The sequence below is a fragment of the Coturnix japonica genome, chromosome 10, assembly GCF_001577835.2.
Source record: "Coturnix japonica isolate 7356 chromosome 10, Coturnix japonica 2.1, whole genome shotgun sequence".
NCBI classification, from domain to species: Eukaryota; Metazoa; Chordata; class Aves; order Galliformes; family Phasianidae; genus Coturnix; species Coturnix japonica.
This window is the reverse complement of record NC_029525.1, coordinates 9,296,487-9,320,149: the sequence shown is the minus strand read 5'-3', so window position 1 is coordinate 9,320,149 and position 23,663 is coordinate 9,296,487. Positions and strand designations below refer to the sequence as shown.

At 41.1% G+C, this 23,663-nt stretch overlaps 2 protein-coding genes across 12 annotated transcripts in view; one reads left to right on the top strand and one right to left on the bottom strand.

Annotated features, from left to right (window-relative positions):
• The window catches only part of LOC107318736 (protein FAM227B-like), a 123,153-nt gene that overhangs the window by 69,817 nt on the left and 29,673 nt on the right, over positions 1–23,663 (top strand). The window lies entirely within an intron of this gene.
• Positions 6,882–23,663, bottom strand: part of GALK2 (galactokinase 2) — a 49,295-nt gene continuing 32,513 nt past the window's right edge. For 2 of the 4 annotated variants that reach the window (XM_032446777.1, XM_015872921.2), the window contains exons 9-10: positions 15,732–15,933; positions 6,882–9,338 (exon numbers count right to left, since the gene is read on the bottom strand). In XM_032446777.1, coding sequence (XP_032302668.1) covers positions 9,131–9,338; positions 15,732–15,933 — 410 coding nt within the window. In that variant the 3' untranslated portion in view covers positions 6,882–9,130. Of the gene's footprint in view, positions 9,339–13,702; positions 13,853–15,731; positions 15,934–21,066; positions 22,006–23,663 lie in introns of those variants that run through there. The other 2 variants (XR_004308493.1, XR_004308494.1) reach the window with 2 other exon arrangements.

Here is a 23,663-nt window from a genome sequence, read left to right as displayed (position 1 = left end):
TTTTCTCTGTTCATCTTAGTTGCAGTAATTTTAGCCATGGCTTGTCTTTAAAATAGTCAAAGAGAAATGTAATCTTTAAGTTGTATAGATGATACTATCGATGGCTTTGAATCCTGCAGGTGTTTCTGTCCCATGCAGAAGGCTTGGTCTCGGGCCTGTTGTAGTCTGCAGTTTTCCTGCTTAAAAATTAAGAGGGAAAATCTCTGAGATAAGAACAGCACCAGTTTTTGTCAGAGTCTCCGATCTGTATTTTGATGGGTAGTGCTAATATCATGGTAAACTCCTTTAAACTAGAGTGTCTTTAAACAGTTTCAGCAGAAATATTTGTTCATATATGTGTAGGTTTCTCTTCTCTTCTGCTATTATTTGCAGATAGTTTTATTATAAGATTTTTCTCTCATTTTAGTCTTTTTGTATCAGCATGTGCTCTTCAGACTTCATGGCCGACGTCCTTCGGTCTCCTACTGTCTGAAAAAGCATAAAATAGATAATGCTCGTTCACATTCCGTGACTGGCAGAACTGATTGTACTAAAGCTTGCAAACTACCGAATCCTTTTTGACTCCCAAAATGTTGCATTTTAAGACCTTTCTTCAAAACTTTGTGCCAAATTGGATTAAACCAGCTGGGGCAAGAAGGAGAAGAATGCATTACTAAAATCTCACCCTTTTATTTCATTTCTTTTTCTGGTATGCTCACAACAGCTGAGATGGTTTTCTCTTTTCTAGACTGAGGCAGACCACAGCAATGCAGACGGTCTCGGCAAGTGTTTTGCCTGAAAGAGAGAACCTTAGAAATACAACAAAAAGATTTGATCATCATCTTATTATTCCTTTAACCTAAAATATGGATTAAAGTATCTTCAGTAAGACTGCACTTCAGCTCAGTTACTTTCTTGTTTGTGGGGGAGAACGAGGCTGGATGAGAAACATAAATCAAACCTCACAAAATGTAACAGAGCTCCTATCACAGCTGGATTCTGGGCTTACGTATTGGCTCGGTTCTGTTATCGCTCTGAACTGTCTGCTTTGGGTCTAAACGTGTATAAATCTTGGGGAAGTTTAAAGTCTATTCAGAATCGGGGCATATTTCTGCCTGGCATTTACCTTTCTGAATGTAGAGAGGATTTATCTATTGTATAGTGCAGATATTCAGAGCCTTTCAAAGTCAGAGATTTCCTAATTAATTCTGTTTTTTTTCCTGATGTATGCAAAGTTTTGCATCTAGTTAAAATTTACTGGACTTCCCACCAGGTATTTTCTGTTGCAAATACTCAGGATTTGTGTTCTCTATGTACAGAGGTGTTTGTGCACAATGTGTGTGTGCAGTTTGCCACTGCTTTTGGGTACCAAGTGTTCAGGGCAGGGAAATCGCAGCTTAAAGATCGCTGTCAAACCTCTGTTACAAGAGGACGAGTCCCAGGATTTGCATGAATTTAGGTGTCAGCTTCTCTGTTACTGCAGTTTAACTTTGTGGCCTTTAACAAATCATCGTATGGGAGACTGGGAAAGTTCTTTTCAAGTTCTCAGTGTGTTATTTTTATATTTGTCCCATTCTTTTTACAGACTTTACAAGGAAAAAATTGTAAAACTTGTTATTAGGCTGACTAATGGGCTAAAAAGAGAAGTTTAGACATCTTGTGAAACGTTGTTTTTCTCAGCACATTTTAGGTGACCGTTCACAGCAAAATTATGTCTAAAAATAAGTTGCATCCACTTCTTTATGGGTTGATTGAGAATAGAAATTTCCACACCATTCTCCCTTTAATGTGACCACAATGGGCAGTTATAATTCGTCCATTTATGTAAAAAGGATAAATTAGCAAACCGGCCACCATGAACTGTTAGTATATCCGCATTTGCTGACACGTTTATTGCGATTTGCAGTACGCGTGATGGTGATTTTCAGAAATGCTCCATTTTCTTTGATTGGATGAGTTATAAATTCACGGCTCACGGAAAGCAGGACTGTAACCGAAGTTAAAAGTTGGAAGCACTGCGCAGCACTCATCGGTGTCGCCCTTAAAAGAACAAAACCAACACCAAAAAACACAGGAGGTTGAAATTTCTCACAGTTTGATGATAAGTCTGAAACCTCGTGCTCAATTTGCAGCTAAACAGAAGGTTTCTCAGTGCCTCTATGCATCGAACTGAAGGCAGCTCATGAAGCCGTCATCAAAGTGTCTGGAGAAAACCTAAATATGGACAGATGCTCAGACTACAGCTCAGCTCTCAGAACAGCACACAGGATCACAGGGAAGAGGTCCGGTGTTTTGTCTCAAGATGTATTTGTAACGTTCTGTTGTAGCGGTGTGGATTTCAAAGGAAAGGAGCTTACCTCCAAAAGACACATCTAGGAATTAAAAGTGGCCCCTAATGAACAAACAAAGGAAGTAAAAAAAAGAAAAGAGAAGCCTTGGCAACCATAAAAGTAGAGTTCCAAATATCATTCCTCTTACAACATGTTTCCTGAAAATAGGCTGTGGAGCACAAAAGTCAGTTCTGGAAACATTATAACTATGAAACTAAGTCCAGTAGTCGGCACTTTCAAAAATAAATAAAAACATCAGGCAACAACTGTATGCTAATTGCATTTAAGAAATGAAAGACCACCTACATGGGGGAAAAAAAGATCTCATTAGGGGAGCTAAAGCAGATAGTTGAGATTCAGATTCTGTTAACGCAGCCCCTTAGGCTTGCATGAAAAAGCTTACAAAATCGCTGCCTTTTTGTTAGGATGGGTCAGAAGCACGGGATGTGAACAGGCATCTTGCGTCCACCAACTCGAGTGTGTTGCAGTTACGTTTGTGTGCGTTTCTTGGCATTGGCCCCACAGTTTGAGCTGGCCCTGTTCAGAAGTCGGAGGAGATTTTTCTTGCTGGGTGTACTCGATGAGCATGCGGAGAAAGGAGGCTGCCAAGAGCTGGTTGTGCAAGGCCTCTGGTGCACTAGCTTTGTGTAACACTAATAAATCTCACAAATCATTGTTTTTCTGTCTGTAAAACTGTGTTTAAGCAGCTGACACAGGTCATAGAATTCATCTTCAGACATGAAATCTTAATTTATTATGACTAACTATGCAACAGATTATTTTCATGGTATTGATGGTTCTGTGGTGGAAAATAATCTTGGATGGAGCGCTCAGACAGTCTGTGGGTCAGAGAAGCAGCTTCAGATCTGCTTTTCCAGTAGTGCCCAGGAAGTCCCAGCCCTGCCCGTCCAGCCACATGGAGCTGCTGGGCTTGGTGGTGCTTGTCATGTTTCTCAGCCTTTGGGGCTGAGCTCTGCTGCTTGATCTGCACCTCTAGCAAGGGCTCACCAGAGAGCAGCTTTGGGGGGCAGCGCCCTGAAATCTCATGGTCAAGGAGGTTAAATATTTTATGAATTTCAGGCAAGACAATAAATTGTGGAATTTTTCAGCAACAATAGTGAGGGGCTCGTAAGTCTGACTGCTGAAGCTGCTTGCACTGGCCATCATATTCCCTCTAGAGGAAGTATTGAAAATCAGTTCCAACAGTGCCCCGCTCTCTCCCCATTGGCCATCATCAGATTATAGATCTTCAGAAACAAAAGGCTTCCTCTCGTTCTCTCAAAAGGCCTGAAATGGAAAAAAAATAGGAGAGCTCTTGTGAAAGCTCATCATCTGTTCTGCTGCTGCTGCACTTGGATGTGCTTTACACAGAATTATCCAGGAATGTAGCTGAATATATCTTTACAGGGCCCAGGCCTGCCTATAACAGACTTGAAGCAGCTCCGTAGATATTTCTCCATTGATCGTTAACCCTTTGTCTCCCAGTATTTCCATTCATAGCATTTGGCTCTGATTAAGTTCATGGTTCAACTGTGGGGCCTTAACTTGTTCAGGCAGAAGTTCTGCAGAAGCCTTGCTAGACTCTTTGGGTTCTGACTTCAGCTTCTGTTCCTGTTTGACCTTGTAAATCAGCTATGAAAATTAGAGCTGAGTGTTTCTAATATCATGAAATGAGGTTTAGACCTTCAAAAAATGCATATATATTTGTGCAGTTGCTATTGCTGCTTAAAAGTGGCCCTCTGAGTCCTTCCTCAGGGATAGGGTCTTGTAAGACCTTTGTACAGAGAACTAAGACGGGTGCCTGGACAAGAAGGGAATGGTTACAAGAAAGGGTGGGTGTTCACTGGGAGGAAAACAATGAAAAACTCTTCAACATTTAATGATTTAATTCTATTGCTGTTAAATCAGTGGCAACACGCATGCACAAAATCCCTTTTGAATTCAGAGCAGCATCTCAGCCAACCTTAGATACGTATGTGACATGTAAGGGATGGGTAAGAAGCTGGAAAATGAAAGAAAAAACCACAAACCATAAAAAAAAATTCTCCATTGTATGAAATCTGGCAAAAAGGCGGCCTGCCATAATTATCAGATACTGCAGTAAGGATTTCACACAAACCTGCTTCAGTGTTACTTGAAAAATGAATTTGTATTTATAAAAACAGCCACGTTTGGCTTGGTCGTTTGGTCGTTGGCTAATAGAGCGTATTCTGACTCCCATCCCAAATCACACGCAGCTTGGCTGGAAAGAAGACAGCTGCATGGGCACTAGTGTGCTTCAGTTTGAAGTACATCTAATCTTTATTGAGTTATTTGAGCCTCGTGTGCCAAGTGCAGAAAGGCATGCTTTTGTGGGGAGAGAATTTCTTTCTTCTTTTAATATTAATGTGTGATTTTGGCCAACAAAGTAGAGCTTAGGAGACAATAGCAATTCTCTAAATGCATTGGAGTTAAAATCCAATAAATATACCAAATGCTTTAGTATAAATCCTCATCTCATTTGTTGCTTCTGCAGGAACCACTGCCACTGGAAATGGATCCCAAACGTTTTATTTGTCTGTTAATTCTGAAAGTTTCTTACTGTCTTCTCATTCTTTTTGTTGTTTTTTTTTCCCACTCCTTTGCAGTTTTCCCATCAGTAAGTCTTTCACATACCATAGATTTGGAACATGTTCCTTAGCTGCATGTAGCATTCTGGGCAAGGCAGTGTTACATGTAAGCTCATGCTCCGTGTTACTCTACAGAATGAACTGGTTGCTGGGGCGTGTGGGCTGGGGTTGAGCCCAGGCTGTGCTGGATTCAGCGTTGCAGAGACCGAGGTGGTTCCAGGAAATGTTCCTTTATAGGCCTTCCTGGCAGGAGTGGGCGACCCAAGGGAAAAGATCGGTCCAGAGAGCACCAGTTCCTAAGGTGTCATTTACAGCATGGTCCTCCCGCCTTAGAATGAGCAGGGCAGCCGTGGTGAGGCAGCTCGCAGAGGTGTGAGGTGCTGCTGACAGTGCAGTGGCAGATAAGATAACTTAGTTATCACAGGCTGTGATGCTTTGCCTCGCAGAATCCTGTTAACTACTTTTGATACAAGTCCCAAACCAGAGGGCAAACTATAAGACAGATGATCAAGAATGCCATTCAACTTTTGTCTTCCTTTTATGTGATACTGAATCTCTAGTCATGCAGCAAAAAGTCTGGCAGGGCTGTAAGAGCTGCAGCAGTGCATGTGTGACAGCGGTACTGCTTAGCAGCGCTTCATGGGAGTGATTCTCAGTGAGTTTCACATCCCCTCGTCCTGCTTTCTGAATTAGTGACTTATCCACACCAAGGCTTCCCTCTCAAAATTAGCATTTAATATCTAATATAATGTGCTGAAAGACATTTTAGGGTTTAGTGATGTTAAGCTTTCCTAGTCTGGCTTTCAAGCTGTTGCTGCAGCATTAAGTCCCTTCATAGAGAATTTCCTTCTTGCTGAAGCACAATAGTTCCAAGAATCAGGAAGAACCTCTTCAGTCCTATCCACAACAGGAATGATTTGCGTGGTGTATCTTTTTAGAGCAAGGTCTTGTGAATACTGCTCAGTGTGTGTATGGCTGTGCCTGGTTGGGACTGAGCACACAAACAGCTTCCAAGTGAGCTGAAAACACAAACCTTTCTTTTGACTGTAACTGTAGCACAGCAGTTGCTCTGACCTATCAAGATGTTATGAAAGGGGCACATGGACTCAGGAATTTCAGAAGGATTATACTGAGAAAGTGCACAGCAGTTACTAACATAAAAGCTGACATCCAGATTGTGTTCATTTAGAAATGTTCCTGAAGGTGTTGTGCAAATTACTGTATGTTACGTTTTAAGCACGTAGTTTTATACGTTTGGGTGTAGAGCAAGTCCAAGGGAGCAAATGTCAAATAGACAGTCGTGATCCACTCCCATGAACTGGATGGTAAAGTCACTCTTCTATCTGAGATCATGAGTATATTCCTACATACAAGATAATGGAGTCAGCAAATATTGAGATGGAGAAGTACACGTCAGTGGGATCAAGATAATACAGAGTATCAATATGACACCAGGCGATGTTGCTGCAGTTGGATGTTTGACAGTGTCTCTATTCCAAATTGTTTTTGGAAAGGCTTAGGACCCATTTACTGCACAGTAACATTAAAATCATGATTGAATGAGCCCTCCAGTGATAATGATCATGGCTTGTGCTGGTAGTATGAGTCACCTCCATGTATGATCTCTGACACTGGGTTCAGTTTGTTTCCAAGTGTGTCTGTAAATACTGCTCTGCATTATTTTATTGTTAACTGCAGAAGAGACATAGGTAGAAAAAGTTGTTTAAAGTGCAGGTCTGGAAAGCCTTAACATGCTCAGGTGATGCTGCTTTATGTGCCAAATGCTCATCTGAAATCTTTGTGCTTTGCTCTAAGAAAAGCTACCGAAGTTCTTGCTGCTTACTTGACACATTGGTGGCGTATCATTCTTGTGCTCTTCTTTTCTTGTAAAACAATTATATTAAAAAAAGCCTTCTAAGATTTATAAAGCAAATAACAATAAAACAGACATGGATTCATTCAATTTTTTGTTTAAAAATTATTTTTATTAATTGCAGATTACAGCAAAATTATGGTAAAAACATTGAATCAATTAGAAGAGAAAGGAAAGAAATGAATCAGAAATTTAGAAGGTTTATTTCTTACTCTTTTACATTATGCCAGTTTCCTGCTTCCCTCTGCTGTGTTTATGAGAATATCATTTATGCGACTCACAGAAATGCACTGCAGCCCATAAACTTGCCCACACGTTTTTGGGAAGCTTCCATGACAGTGTGTGACATTCTCAAGACATAACAAAAGAATCTAAAATAACTTCGTTCTTCTCACACAGTGGTGAGAGCTTCCATTAACGCAGCTGAAGCTCAGTTCGGATGCATTACTGAATGAACTGCTACACTCTATACTGTACGCTGTTTCTATGAGAGAAGGGTGCTCTCTATTAAGGCAGGTGGTGGTAAAGCCATGGCTTTATTTTTCCTTGAAATCTCTCGGTTAACTTGGAACTTCTTGAAGATGTAAAGATGATGTAAAGATGTAAAGATGTAAAGAAGATAACCAATAGTTATTTCATTTTTGGAGTCTTATGTTTACAGCTTTGGTTGCAAGCGCAGCACATCTGCTGTACGTTACAACTGGGCTACAAGGTATTACATTTCCATTGATAGTGTTAGTCAATGTTCAGAGAGTAAACCTTTCTGTAATTCTAGCTCCTGTTCTTTACTGTCTCCCTTATCCCTTGCTTCCTCTTCTTAATTGTATCCTTTTAACTGTCTTCCCTCTAAATCCCATCACTTCCCTTGGTGCCCAGAGCCTTTTCTCTCAAGTGCTCGATTTGCTTGATCTACAGCATTCTCTGTTCATCTCTTCCTGGTTGTCAGAATACAAAAATCTTCTTTAGAGATACTAAAGATATGTTCCATGTCCCCTCTGAGGTTCCTGAAAAGATCTGGCGGTCTGTGTTGGCTCTTGTTCATCTGCTGTGCTCAAATTTGGCAGAGTCCTCTCACAGAGTTAGTAGCCTCTAAGAATTCATTTTTGGCCTGACTTAGTGTGGGTAATGTACAGATGATCTCTTCTGAGAGATCTCTAATATGATGCAGACTTCTGGACATTCACATGTGCTTAGCATCATAAAAATATGCACATGTTATGTCTTTTATGGCTGAAAGGGTTACGACATGAGCAGAACTTCTGCATTTTCATTGGAGATGGCAGAGAAGTGCCAGTTATTGCGCTGTGAAACAGGGCACAGGAAGCTGATCTGTTAGGAAGCAGATCTTAATGTACAGTCAGCCATTAGTCAGCCATCTGACATGACAGTCACACCATTATCATTTCTCCTACTGAGATGGGCACTGCAGTGTGGGTGATATGCTTCCAGCGCATTGTGGTTACACCTTGGAGACTGTCAGGAGCTTCTTTAGGCACGACATGAATTGAAATGCAATTTGTGACTATACTTAGTCCTTCATAGCAGTTTTGCCTGAAAATGCAAATTCATCTACCTTGTAAACACGCAGCTGGAACTGACCAATGAGTATATGGTACTTGGACAACTCAAAGCCAAACTTTACTTTGTTCACTCATTTGGTAAGGCGAGCATGCTGTCATGTTCTACAGGTCACAGATAAACATTGTCACTGAAACATTCATAAGTCACTGTTACACCAAGATACTACAGCTAGAAGTTAAGCTTTCCTGCTTAACATAATGTGTTCCCATGTTTTATTTGGCCTGTAGGTTCCCCTCCAATGTTATCATTAGTTGCAACAGTAATAATTGTATCTGAGACTGGCATAAAACATGCCATGTTCAGCAAGGCCCATCCGTTTTTGTTTCTAATTCATCAGGTTGATCTTCCATTTTCATAGGATTCCAGAATTGACATCTGGCCCCTGATGTCAGCACTGAGCAGCCCTGCACACAGCACAAGGCTCCAGCCCTTCAGGAGAATAGTTCAGTGCTCTACTTTGTCTTACTTTTATAGCAGAAAAAGGAAAGATAAAGATCTGTAGTAATGAACAATCATCCCTTTTTCAATTCCAGCATGTCAATAGATTTTGGTGAATTAGCATTTACACTGAAAATAGTTCAATATTGGGAAAAACAGATTTTGTAATCAGTGTTCTGATTAATTCCTTCTTCAGAAATATACTCTGATAATAGCAACTACTCGTAATAAAACCCAGAAAAGGCTTTCATTTATTGTGGCGTGGGAAGTCCTGCCAGTTAGAAATGCTCCACATAGTTTCTTTACAATTTCTATGTTCTTTAGGCCTCAACAAAAACCAAAGCTCCTCTTCCAGGTTTGGTAGCAAAGAGACCATTATTCTCCAGTGCTAACCTTTGGCCATCGTTTTGGTAATAAGCTTTTTTAACATTTTTTAGGAAAGTATTCAGCTTGTCAGTAGGCACCATTGACACAGTGCAGCCGCCCCATCCAGCTCCAGTCAGACGTGACCCGACGGCCCCAAATTGCCTAAAACAAAATAATAGAAAAAAATAATGAAAAATAAACCAGAAGGGAGTAATTTGTCATATATAAAATTCCTGTAGAAAATCAGTGGATACTGAACTCAAAATACACCCGTGTCATCTGACTTGCTGAAGTTCACTTGGTTGCACGTGATAGTCCAGCAATGCATAGTTACCATTATGGACAAAAAAATTCCAACCCTTGAAACTGCAGTGTAGACATTTCTGTCCATTCTGAGTCATCCTCTTTTACAGTGCTTCAACATCAGCTGTTCTAAGGATCACAGCACAGCCCAGATGAAGAAAGCAGGGGAAGAAGAGGGATTTTGTTAGCAACATTCATAAGGCACCAGAAGTGAAAACAGAAATACATGACAAAAATAACAAAAGAGGGTTCATAAGCTAATTGCACAGGATGTAGGCATGCAAGCCATTTTCTAATGTGGCAAAGACAAATAGCTCTATTCTTCCAGGACAGATCTAAAACATGCTGAAGATTCGCAGGCTTCTTCCGCTGGACTACTGAGAGGGCCGGGCAAGAAAAGGAGAGTTCAGAAACTCCTGAACAGTCACACACAGAGTCAAACGTCTGTTAATGCTGGAAGGACTGGGATAGGTATCTATCAGGAATTTAACAGATTTATAGCAGTAAAGGTAAAATAAGAATATATTCTGAAAAGGAAAAGAAAAATGCCCTTAAGGTGAGGGTGAAGAGAGAGAACAATGACAAATAAAACACTGGAAATATAAACCATTCCCAGGCTCAAGATAGGAGCCTGCTAGAAATGTCCTACAGCAAATCCCACGCCACTACTGTGCAACATTCAGATGCCACCTCATTAGAATTTAGATGAATTACTTTCATTAGTTTGCTGACCTGTGTTGCTTATCTTTAGTTAGATTCAAAAATAAGTAGGAAAATGCCACGCGGCAGCCCATGAATTTCTTTGGGGCATTTCTAACACAGTTAGGACAGGATGGTTTAGAAAACACATTTGAAATGTTGATTCTCATGGGAGGTCTAATCTAATTTGCAAACAAGTACTTGTGATATGATTCTAAGATCCTTGCTTTTGTGAGACTTCCTGGCCCTGGAGTTGGTTTTAGGAGAGTGAGCATCATGTGAACAATGCATTAGAAACTGACAGCTCATTCCAAGTAGGCTGTAGTGATTTTTTGTATGTGCATTTTATGTTAAATGAATGTGGTAAACTGCTGGGTTAGTTGAAGTTTAGGTCATATTTCAAGCAAGTACTTACATATGTGTTTCATTCTAAACATGCTTACATATCTTCTTGAATAGAAACACTTTCTTCAGTGTGTCTGTGTGGTGCCACCCTGCATATTGACTCGATTTTATGTTCCTTCTTTATTTCCTGTTGGTGTTTTATTTTACTTATTATTCCTGTAAGCCACTCATTCTCTGATGCAATTTTCTGTAGTTTATGGTCCATGGAGCAACCTCCTAAAATGAGCAGGATCCAATCCAGTCTCAATTGCAATCAATAGGGAAATACCCATTGACTTTGTAAAGCCCAGTCCTCTTTTCAGAGTGGTAAATCAACTGTCTGTATTTGTTCGGTCTGTTACCTCAGTCAGAACATCGTATTTCAGACGGTGTCTGGCTTTTATTTTGGTGGGCAACTGAAATCCCTTCAGAATTGTTCTGAACCTTTCATTGATTTCATAATTCTCTGTGGTCATGCTCATGCCTCATTTTTACTGAGTCATTTTAAAATACTTAGTCGGAATAAAGCATAATGTAGGCAGAAAATAGGCCTGTTTCAGAGCTGAAGTCACTGTGTTTCAAAACACTGTGGCTGCCAGTTCCAAATGTGGTGATGTGATCTGATGCTGAGGGGCCCGGCGCTCTGACACCTGGATGTCGGGCACCTGGGGTGAGCAGAGGTCGGAAACCAGCACCTAATGCTGCACACTCTGGGGAGGCAGCGCATGGGAATTACTGATGCCAAACATGAGAAAGTGAACGCTGGAACAGGTCTGAAACTGCCTTTTCCACTGAGTCTCCCTTGGCTCAGTGCTGTGTTAGACTCTTCTGGTAAAGCAGAATTCATAGCCACACATTCTTTTCTTGTGCACCAGCATTTAAAGTATGCATTTATGAAGAAAGGAGCAGTGAGAGCAAACAGTGACTCTTTCAACAATCATCTTGCGGATGGAGCACTCACCCACACAGAGGATGATGTGGATGTAACATGTGGGAAAGTACCCGGTGCACTGCCTGGGCTATAGGGCCGTCATGAGGACAAGTTACGGGGGGTGAGAAGGAGTATGTAAAGGAAGGCCATGGATGTCAGTCATCCAGCGCTGGGGACACTCAACTGAGTCCTTTGCTTCTTGAGGAGCTCGTCTACCTTGTTCCAGTAATTGCTGGTTAAAGAGAGAACTCTGTGTGTGTGTGTGAGCAAAAACATAAATGCTACAGCAAACGAGAGATGAATAAGAATGGCAGTCGCACAGTTTGGGATATAGCAGTGATAGGCATGACATTGCAGTGCTACATTTTATAAACAGCTCTGCTGGGACAGGTGAAAAACACTGAGCCATATTGTTAATTCACAATGCTCACATTTGTGATCCAGCCATTCAGAAAACATGGAGTTAAGATGATGAGATTTCAATACAAATTAAGGGGTGGTGTGGTGTGTACTTGTTCTGTAGCTCAGGGTGCATTTGAACATCTTTAAGTTTGGTTGGTTGTTTTTTTTCTTTCTCTCTGAAAGTGCTGCAAACTCGTTGGGGTTTTGTTAGTTGATCTTTTAGACTGTGCCATGGCTCCAGGCTTAAGAAGGTAATGCACCTGGATATAACATAACTGTACCATTTCAAAAGCTATCATAGAGGATTCAGCCATCTTCAACTGGAAGAGGTGTGGCAGGCAACAAAAATGATCAGCTTTTATACCTTCAAAAGGTGGAGAGGGGGAATGAAAGTTACTTGCAACATTCAAACAGTCTGCGAGAAAGCACCTAAGGAATTTGAGAGCTCATTTCAACTTTGTGTCCCTTAACTGTTTAGTAAACCACCTACGGTTTAAAAGGCTGACAGGTAAAGCAGCTATTAATAGCTGGGAGAGGTTAGACAAAGTACAAGTCTTCTGCCTTCGTGAAAAATAAAATACTGACCAACTGGTGGTTACGCTTTTCAGCACTACAAACCACAGCAAGTATGGATCCCTTTCCTTCTTGGCAGATGTTGTACAGTAAAACATAAAGATTTAGGCAAAACAGAAAACATCTGGATATGCAGATTATTCTTCACAGTTTAAACCTTGTAAGGAGAGAGCAGCAGTAGACTTGGGCAATGCTGTGGAATGTATTTTTGGAAGGGCTTTTTAAAGTTACAAGGCAGCTGTATATCATTGGAAGTAAAGAATGTAATTTATGTCGTTGCTGGCCATTCCTGTAGTCACATCAGCCAAGGTTTCCTAGAGTGACTGGAGATTTTACATGCCTTCGTTTTTTAATGCACAACTTGAGAAAAATGGAGTTTTTTCCCCAATAGTTTTAAAAATGACGTGCTGGTCAAGCTGTGTGTATCTGCAATAGCTACACACTGTCACGGCTCTAATCAGAAAGTCATTAGTGAGAACTAAGCTTCTAAGAAAGGAGGTATTTCTTAAGAAATATCCGTGATGGGATAAGACTGTAAAGAACAAACAAATAATTTATTTGGTTTTTGCAATGAATATAATAAAAACCAGTTGCAATCTTTTAAAAGATAGCAGTTAGGAATCATTTTTCACACACGGCGCTCTGCTGTGGCACGCAGCGATGCCATCTCAGTAGCCATGGGCACTTCTGTTGGTAAGTCAGAAATCTGATGTAACACGGGCACACACATTACTTTTTTATTCTCTCTTTGTATTTTTGTCCGTGGAACCGAAAGGCTCTGATTAATTTCAGTTGAATTTAGTGAAATCCTGACTGCACGCTCCTTTCCTTTTGGTGGCTATGGCAGTGCTGCTGCCTACAAGCCAGTGGCACGATACCCACATGAGGCTGCCGAGCTGTGGAAGCACAGAGCTCAGCACAAGTGAGAAACAGAATTTCCATCCCTGTAATGGGATTCGTTCTGCTATACGTTACTGCAGGCTTCAGTACTAGCTTACTTGATGCAGCGCAGATAACAGCATGCTGTAGTGTAGAACTTGTTAGTTTATACCTGTTAGAACACCTTAGTGAAGGTACCTGATGTGGCTGGTTACATCTGCAGAGCTCAGCTGTCCAGTGTTACTGACCAAGAAATCAATACTGGGAAGTTACTGTAACTAACAATAACACAGAGGTTAATTCGTAAAGCTTTTCCTCTGTCAGTGGAGTCACAGAATAGGCTGCTTGTCTTCACCTGACTATGGAGACGGCCTCCTTGAGTAGCTGGGACAGCCGTGCTGCAGTCACCTCACTAACCCAGGGACTGTCGGAGCTTTATTCTGTTCTGTGCCCGCTGTGCCATATAACAGACTGAATGTGGCCTGCGCCTTGCATACAGGAATGGCTGCCAAGAGAAGGAACAAAAATTATGTTGTTAAATTACTACCAGACTGTCCAATGGCTATCAGGACTTCTGTGTTTTATCACAAAACAGCATGTGCATCCCACATGCAAAACAATCTGTGAGTGTCCAAAAGTCTTGCATTTGGTTTTTAAGTTTGTGTTCTTTTGGCTTTCCGTCTTGTCTGCCAAATTAATGAGAGTAACCTGGTGTATTAAATAATCATCAGTATCATACTGTATCAATTTACAAACCTGGTAAATGGGTATTACAACTTAATAAATGTGTGCGACTATAAAAGTAAGAATGCATATGGCAGGTTGCCTCTTTGGAAAATGTGTATTTTCGTTACAAGCCAGACTAATGTATTAGTAATATATATATATATATATACATATATACATTTTAAAAATTGATTGCTGCTAAGGAAGTGCTTTTGTAACCTTCATTTTTAAATGGTAAGGTGTTCCTTTTATTAATGATAATCTGAAGCAGATTCTGCTTTCTCAGAGATTTAGAGATTTGGAGTAAAGATACGATGCTTTTATAGTCTCTAATTCTGCACAACAGGGAAACAACATTCCTCGACCTCAGGCTTGCAAACACTTATGGCACACTACATTTCCCTTCTGGAATGGCAGTAACCTCTTAATGCTCTGTCTTATGGCAGCTTCCCAAACTCTGCATGCCCTTCTCTATGGAGAACAGGAACTGTGAAAGGTGAGCAGGAGTACAGAGGTGGCATCTCCAGGATCTGTGATGAAATGAATGAGAGCAGCAGCTGGGAGGTGGCTGTGGCAGTGGCAGGGATAAAGCAGCAGTGAGATGGCTTGACTGGGCAGCTGTTTATTCTCCTATGCCTCTGTTAAAGTGATTACCAACCACTGATTGCTTTTCACGGGCACTGAATTTAGATTAAAGTTAGCATAAGTTGTCTGTCCCATGATTAAACATACCAGAAAAAAAAAAAAAAGAAAAAGGAATTAAGTGAAGTGTGTAAATCCTTTTGTGCTGTTGCTGTGGTGTGGATGAAATACCATATCTAATGTGAGTGCTAAGTATTCATTTTTACTTTCTCTGTTAACACGCGATTATACCAGATTTTATTATCCACTGTAGAAGAGTCATGAAAATAATGGCCTGCTCCTTGGGGAGGAGTAAAGAGAGAAGAGAAGGGGCAAATGGCAGGGAATGTATTTTGGAGTAGAGAGGTCTTGTTTTGCAGCAGGCCAAACCGAGTTTGGGAATGCAGTAAATGAGGCTGGGGCAGGGATGGAGGCTGAATGATGTGAAGGCTCAGCTGAAGCTGTGTCAGCCACTGCATTGACTGCCATCATTTAAATGGCCAGCCACTTTCCAACCTACCTGGTGCCGTAGATAAAATACCAAAATACCTTGTCAAGTAAAAAGGAAAAAATGCAGCAGCATTTAACAATATGCCATTACGATTTCAAAGCAACCTAACAGTTAACTTATGATCTAGAAGTCCCATGGTGGCAGTTCTTAAATGGTTAAGTAACATTTGAAAAGTGAGAGGGTTGAAATAAAGAAACTAAGATGATGCTTAAAGAAAACCAGTTATGACTTCTACAACTTAAAAAAAAATAGCTAACACATTCTAACATAACACTTGTGATGATGAATCAGTCCAAAAGCAAAGTCTGTAATAAAGCCATAAACTGAAGCTTTCATCTGAAAGTATTACACAGATGTCAGTAGGGAAACAATTGACCATGTAATGTCCCTGCAGGAGATTAATTCTGTAATAAGAGACAAGAATACTTTCATTTTAAAATCGCAATAGCCAACAATGTCATCTTTTCTCATCATTTCAAACAATATTCTCAACAAGGGATTACTCTTCCTTGTGGTCAGAACTTACAGGCAGATGTCTACCAGCCGATCCAGTTCGGGACAGCTGCATTCATACATTTCCTTGCAGCTGATATAGCTCTGGTTCATTAATTCTCCCAGCAGCTGGATTGCATTGTCAGGTGTTTCGCTGCATATCTTCTTAAATTCCAGCACTCTGGCAGCTTCGCTGTACACATGCTTTGCACGCTGGTATAACTTGAAGGTGGAAACTAAACAAAATGAAAATATGAAATACCGCAGTTATAAATTTTCACTAGAAAAGGAATAATGAAATATAAAAACACAGTAAAAGAATTATTTCTAGTAATTAATATTTCATATTTGAACACTCTAGGCTGAAACTCTGCCAAAAACTGCTGCCAAAACCTCACCCACATCTTTAAAAGCCCAAATAAAGCGGTATTTAGCTTTCATCCCAATACAACATGCACATTCTTCCAGCTTTATAACTTCATGCACATATCAGAAGGAGCATCATTTAAAAATCTGAGATCCAAACTGTAGAGGTGTTGACCCAGGAGCACTGGAGGGTGCCTGGTGCCCTGCAGGCTGCCTGCACCTGCTGGGCATTGTGAGCAACCGCTCCAGGCCTGACCTGCATCCATTCCTTCAGTGTGCAGATAGATTGATTTTAAACTGAGAGTAATTAAAATGACATTATTCATTCTTCCTGGTGCCAGGGTAAGGAAGTCCTCTCTAATTTCCACAGTGCAGGCTCACCTTGACTGCAAATAATGCTGCCTTCATGGTACACTGAAGGAAGCAGGTGCTTTCAGTTTGATTTTAAGGGTTTATTTTTGGTATGTTACCATCCAGTGTCAGTGCTGCTTGCATAGACATGAAAAGAGAAGCCCAAACAAGTCCCTCTTAGCACTGACCAACTAAGATCAAAGGCTGGTGCACAGACTTGGGCTAACATTTTGTAATCGTGCTGTGAAAATAGAGCAGTTCCTCTGGGACGGGTGGGAAGGAGCTCAAACCTATGTGGCTGTTGGGGCAGGGACCCCTGCCAAGCCTGGACTGTGGAGCGCAGCAAAGGGAATGTCTGTGGTTAAAAGCCCATCGAACTACTGTGACTTACAGGAGGGATAGGCTGTTGTAGGTCATTATTTTTCCTCACCCAGAACATTTCTGTTTGTTTGAATGCCATGGACTTCTATCTGCTATTGAAGAAGTATTACAGAAGCACGTATGACAACTGATGATAAAATCGGTTTACTTGAGCTTTTTATGTTGTAAATAGTAGATAAGTGAACGTGAATCTTTACTTGGAACACCTGCTGTACTCAGAGTATCCCTCAGTTTGGTTCTACATCTCAGTTCTCCTCCAGATCGAGGACCTGTCCCTGCTATCGGCTTCTGGTGCCTCTCACTTTTTAAGATGGCTGATGAAACACCCCAATGGAGATAAAAGGGCAAACACAGACAGACAAGCCCTGGATGTGGAACTTGCCTTCTGACCCAGACACGTGCAGTTCCTGTTGGGCTGCTCTGTGGAGTCAAATTCCAGAACCACTTCAGTGATTCTGGCAGTCAGTGTTTGCAGTTGTACATTCAAGTCTTCCTTGATAGATGGAAAGAAAATTCTGTCCAGTGTGAAGACTCTCATATGTGCTACCCAGATTGCATCCCTTATGAACAGCGTCTGCACCATCTCTTTTTATCTTTCCAGAATAAGTGCGAATCACAAATGTAAATGCTGAAAATACAATGCTGAGAGGGACATAAATAGTCTAAAATGATAGAGAAATATTGAACACAGGAGTTCTCTGCTGCTGGTGGTAATGCTTCCAGTGCTGTGTATGTTGTGATGTAATACAGCCTGAGACGCGCTCTGACGCTGCCTTCCGAGCAGCCCTTCCGCCTGCATTTCACATTAGAAATGACAAAGTTGGGTGCCCCACAGAAACATCTTGTGAGTTTCACAGGGGAAAAGTGTGTTCTCTTTTCCTGCTCAGAGGCGTTTTTCACTCCACTGTTTTGTTACTGCTAGAGTTAACTTGTGCTGTGTTCTGTGGGGCAAAGCTTTGGTGTTTGTTATGTTAGAGAAAGGCTGCTTGGTGTTTTTTAAGGATGGTGCCTCTTTAAATATGCTTTTCTTATAAGCCATTGTTTTAGAGCAAGGAGATTTCTAAATGTGCATTCATTTAGGGAATATCTAAAGTTGCGTGAGAGATTGCCATAGCTCACACTCTCTTGTAAATCACCATTGAACAGTAGTAACCCAAAGAATGAACTGAAAACATGTCTGTTTTCAATTGTAAGGCAAGAGACTTGCCAAAGGCTGTGATTGATTCAGAGACCACCCTTTGGTAGAGCAATGTTCTACTGGCCAGATTACCTTTAAAATCTCTGTGGCTGTGTTGTGCTGGTCGTGTTACGAATGGGAGCCGCAGTGGCACGGTGTGCTGGTGGAGCGCTGGAGCTCTGAGCTGCGCCCTGGGCAGCAGCGCTCACTTGGGGGAGAGTCAGTGAGTGTAGGGGAGAAGTCGCTGCCTCGACGCTGGCTTTCTGTCAGTGTGAATGCAATGCTGGCAGGCGGTTCTCAAAAGAGAAAGAATGGCTGTGTGCTATTTTCAGACTTGTCCTTTGTGGATATTTACAGGATTAGCATTGGGTAGAGTCTGCTATCGTTATGTTAGCGTTGGTTGTTTACAGACAGCGCTTTATTTCAGCAAGGAATGTTTGTGTTTGGAACAGGTCTAGTATCACTTGCTCTTCTCTCTGGAATACTTGCTGTTCAGGTAGAATATTCTTCAGGACAGCAAACACCTCCGTTCTCTGCAAGTCCTATTCTAAAGCAATGAAACGATTCGCATACTTTCAGCTATCAACACCAAATGCTTCTGGTAATAGAGAAACTCTGGATCTCTTCTGTTTGGATGGGCAGTCCAACAAACCATCTCCATATAATAAAAGATAGCACAGCACACATTATTTCCAGAAACTACATCTAAATTCGAACCTTCTTGCTTACATCGCCGCCTGTATATCAGATCCACCTAAGTGAGATCTGAATTGATAGTCTGTGCCAAGGAGCTGTGAAACACAGGATTCTAGAAGGGTGCGGGAGCTGATCAAAATCTGTGTGCTTCATGGGAAAACAACCATATCTTTTACAATTAAAAGAGAGAGATTTCCTAAGCCACATTTTGTCACGGTTAAAAGAAAACTTAAGTGTGCACAACTGGTTAGTTTATATCTGAGCTAGGGCTGCAGGGCTCTGAAAGAATTTAAACTGAAGCCCTCAAAGTAAAGCATGCAGCATTACACAGGGACTGGGTTATAAGCTCTCGTTCTCTTGGGCTCAGAGGACAGCAAAAAAGCAGGGCTTAGGGAACTACTGCCAGATCCTTAGAGGCATTTGGGTCCTTAAATCTAGTATTGTTTATGGAAATCAGGTACTTAACCTAACTGAAAATGCACATATGTTTTCCTAATACAGTAAAGTATAACGGCCTGGGTTCTCCCACTTAATTTCCAAACGAGGTGTGCAGAGATCTTCAGCTCGCTCTCCTAACAGTGGAAGGGCAGCCTGCAGAACTGCATGAGGCCTGAATTGCCCTCTGATACCCATTTCTCTGGTGACTGGAGAGGAATGTAAAATCCCTGCTGCAGTGACATTATGGCACACTGGCACAAGAGCAGTTGTCCAGCACACGCCCAGAGTAGTAATGCTTCTCCCATAAAAGGACCCAATTCTAATGTTCTATTTGTTTAAAATGATGTAGCACCATTTGCACTGATGGAGATTTGTATCAGTTAAGGATCCAGCCTCTGACCAGAACCACCCTGTCAAAAGCTGTTTGTTGAAAATCACCACGTATTTTCTCTGCTGCTTTCTGTGCCACTTACTGCCATGCAAGAGGGAGCTGTTTGATTTTAGACCTGGCCATGCTGGCACGATCAGAATCTTGGGGTCTTTTTTGTCTTTCAGAAGAAAAAATATAGAGATTGTGATTTATTTTGTACGATATCAGATGTGCACTGGTAAAAAAAACTTCTTGTGGACTGAAGTGAAGGTGAGCTGTGTTTTTTATGGATTGCAACACATATAGATCAGGAAAAAGAAACACAAGAAGTCAAAATGAGACCAATTTTGAAGTTTTTAGTACATTTCACCCGCAGTCGGGCTGTCACTAACCCACCTTCAGCTCATCGCTCCACTAACTGCATTTCTGCAGGTCCTCAAGGAATCTCATCCACTGTAACTGCTTCATGTTACCCCTCCACTTCTGCTTCTCAGAGAATGTCAGAACTCTTGCTGACCCTCTGTGCACTCTGTGCACCCTCACTCTGCTCCTCCACAGAGCAGTTGTGCGGTACCACCTATGAGCAGCTCGATCCAGTTCCCTTACAGCCACTAACTGCCCTAGAAAGAAGCAGTAACATTTTCCAGTGCGCTAACGTTTCACACTGCAGCGAGAACCCTGACATTTGTTAAGACCCAACTGACTAACGTTAATGGAAGTTTGTCCAAAATCCATATAAAGTCTGCTAAAACAAACAAAAATCCTGGGCTATTTGTCCCAAACAAATGTTAGTTAAATGTAAGAGAAAAGTTTACTGTGTGTTTGCAACTGCGTCGTCATATTTTTTGTTTCAACTTAATGAAAACTGTGTAAACCTGTACTCTCCTCTTAGATGGAATTTTTGCTTTATAATTAAACACTGTGGCTTCCCAGCAACTCACATTATTTGCTGTAACTTCAACTTCAGCAGATTCCTTTCTTTAGGGGCTTCCTGTACAATTCTGTCTGACCTTTAGCAAAAGACCAGCCTCTTCAGGCTGTGTATTTTTTTCTAGCTGCTTTGGCAGCTTCTTACGATCTGCTTCACTGTAGATTAATGAGCTACACATGGCTGATGGAACTGTTAGAAATTTACAACAGGGAAAATTCACCAATGCAAAATCATGTAGGGGACAGTTTCTACCAGCATTACCCACGTGGAATAGTACCTCTCTCTGTTAGGCATCCTGCTGATTGAACATGAAGAGGGTGAAGGTTTCTGGCTCATAATGTATATAAGAAAATGCTGCCAGATGGCTTTAATTTGAGCCAGATTTGAACCCCCTCCTCAAAGTGGGGAACAGTTATTCTGCTGGGACTGCTCAAATAACTGCTTGTAATCTGGCTCTCTGAAAATAAACCAAGGGACCAGTCATCGCTGGGTTCAGTGACCCACAGAGCAGACACCTGCTCTGAGAGAACAGGAACTACCAGCTTAAGGTAATTCTCCAGGGAAATGTGAGCCTTAGCAAAACTGTTGCAACTAACCTACAACATCCAGTGCCTATACCTGACCTGTGGCCCACCCAAAATGTCTGCTTCTACCTGTACCTGTATGGCAGCTGGAGCAGCCACATGCTGGGGCTCATCCCAAGTAATCCACGTCCTTATGGAAGGAGAACGGTATGTGCTCTATTTCCTCCATGACGTGGATGAGGATGAGGCTGTCACCCCAACCCCCAAGCTAGGAAGTGCTCTGAGGTGCACCAACATGGAGGTAACTTCTGCTATTGTAAGACAAGGACACTCCACCGATGCACACGACAGAGCTTTACGTATCGCTGATCTGTGTCCACCTTCACATAAAGCCGTGTGTTATTTTCTGCACAAAGAGAGTAAAAATTGTTCTTGCACTGAGATCACCATTAATACACATGACTTGGCAGTGGGAATGAAATGCTATTCAAACAGCACTCATTGCAACTACAGAAAAGGTTCAGATCCATTGTCTTCCCAGGGGACAAACAAGAGGGCAGTTACACAGCCAAATCTTGATGGTAAACAGATACCTGTTACTCCGATGATGATTTCATTCCCAGGTCTAAATATCAAAATTAGATTATAATTTTATTTGTGAAAAGGAATAAAATATTTTAAAAATAAGTCATCTAAGAAGGAAAAAACATCTTATAGTTAAGGGAATACATTATTTTACAGGCAACTATTCTCTTGTGGTGAGGCTTATAAATACCCCAATCCCACAATAACCACACACTAAATGTTCTGTGAAGCCTTCGACTCCAAGACAAAATTATGGTATTGCGTACCTTCGAATGTTAAATATATTATTGGTTCTAGAGATGTTCAGAAGCCACAAGTGCAATCCATGTGTAAACATTTGGAAGGGGGATTTAAACTCAGGATTGTGAGTTGGCCATGGAACAGCTGTGTGAGGCTTTATAGAGGCTTTGTGCAGCACCTGTATCTCTCCAAACCTGGGGAACAAGTGGGCTGTGCAGTGAGACACCGCAGGAATCCTTGAGTACCTGCCTATAAAAGAGATTAGAAGTTGTTGTGCATCCAGCCACAGCTCTAGACTTGCCCAAAGCCTGTCCATGTAATTCTTCTTTGGGACCTGGAGTTTTTCTTTGGTCAGCCTTACATACATGCAGAACTACGGGCAAGCACACAGTGTCATCACTGGAGGAGCAAGAGAGGGAAAGCTGACTTCAGGCTAAAATAACAGACGTAGTGCTTTCATATCCTTAAGCAGTAGGTACAGAGTGTGTACAAGATGTTAACTCTGGGCTTTGAATAATACAAACGAATTAAAATTACTGACTGATTTATATTCAGGCACAGACAAAACCTACAATCCAGTAAATGATCTCCCTGGTGTTTCTTATGCAAATATTTTGCACTTCACATTGTAGTATTGTAACAGGAAAGATAATGCAACCTTTACAAAGGAAGGAAGGTACCTTTAACTCTGTTCATGTTGAGCAAAAGTTCAACCATATACTGAAATGCTCTGCAGAAATGACATACTTTATTGGTAGGGTTTCTCACATGAAGAAGTGACACTTTGTTGTTAAGGTATAGTGGGAAAGTGGCAGGGAGGTAAGAAAAGCATTTTTGTCAAACACCCCCTGGTTTTCCAGAGCCAACATAAAGTGCAGTTTGTCTGGTGTGTTAACAAAGAACACAACAGTGGAATTAGATTCTTTCTTTCTGTGTCTGTCTTGTTTCTTTTTTGTATATAGTTTTACAGAAATCTCTAATTTTATACTGTACATGCAAAGAGACTTGCAGCATAACCCATTGTAATTGGCCTTATCAAATGAAATCATGGCCATACAAGTTTAAGAGATTCCATTCAGCAAACATCTGCAAACACTATTCAGAGCTGCAGTATAACATTTCCTTCAGTTTCTTCTGTAGCTTTTCTGTTTCAGCTTTTTCTCCAGACCTTTTTTTTCTGAAGGGGTGTGGAAAAACACAATCTGTAAGAAACAACTCAGTTCAACAGAACTGTAAAATTATGTTTTATAAACCAGGTATATGGATTATAAACATCTTTGTGAGTCTTGTACACCTTCATAAAGGGCAGAGGTAGGGGACAGCACAGTGCACTCAGAACTTTGTAGTTCCCCTTGCAAATGTTCCTGAGTGCACGTACATAGATCGCTCTGTTCTTGTACGTACAGCACAGAGTTAACAGAGCTCCTCCTATGAAGGTAACAAGCTGGGTTAAGACACCATATTCCACGCTGGTACCCCTCTGGCAATGTAATTGGACACTAAGATAATTTTATGCTCTCTGATATCACTGGCTCGCAAAAAAGGTTATAGGTTCAGGACCTGGTCCCTGGTCAATGTATAACATTTACAGTTGTTCCAGATGTGCATATTTTTAAATGTATGCATCAGTATGTATATATATGTTACTGATTTACATGCAACAAATATAAACCTCGCTGAAACCAGTCTGGGTAAGGATATAATTTGGCTGTGGAAAACAGTAGAGGCATTAAAGCCACAGAGTGGAAACAAAGAAATATGGGTTATTTAAAATTCATAAAGCAAGATTCTAATCTCAATTGGAAATGACTGTGAATGTCAATTAATTATTTCATAAGAGCTCTATTATTAAGTACCATTAGCAACCCTACTATATACATCTAAGGCAATTCTTTCCTTTAGAAAGG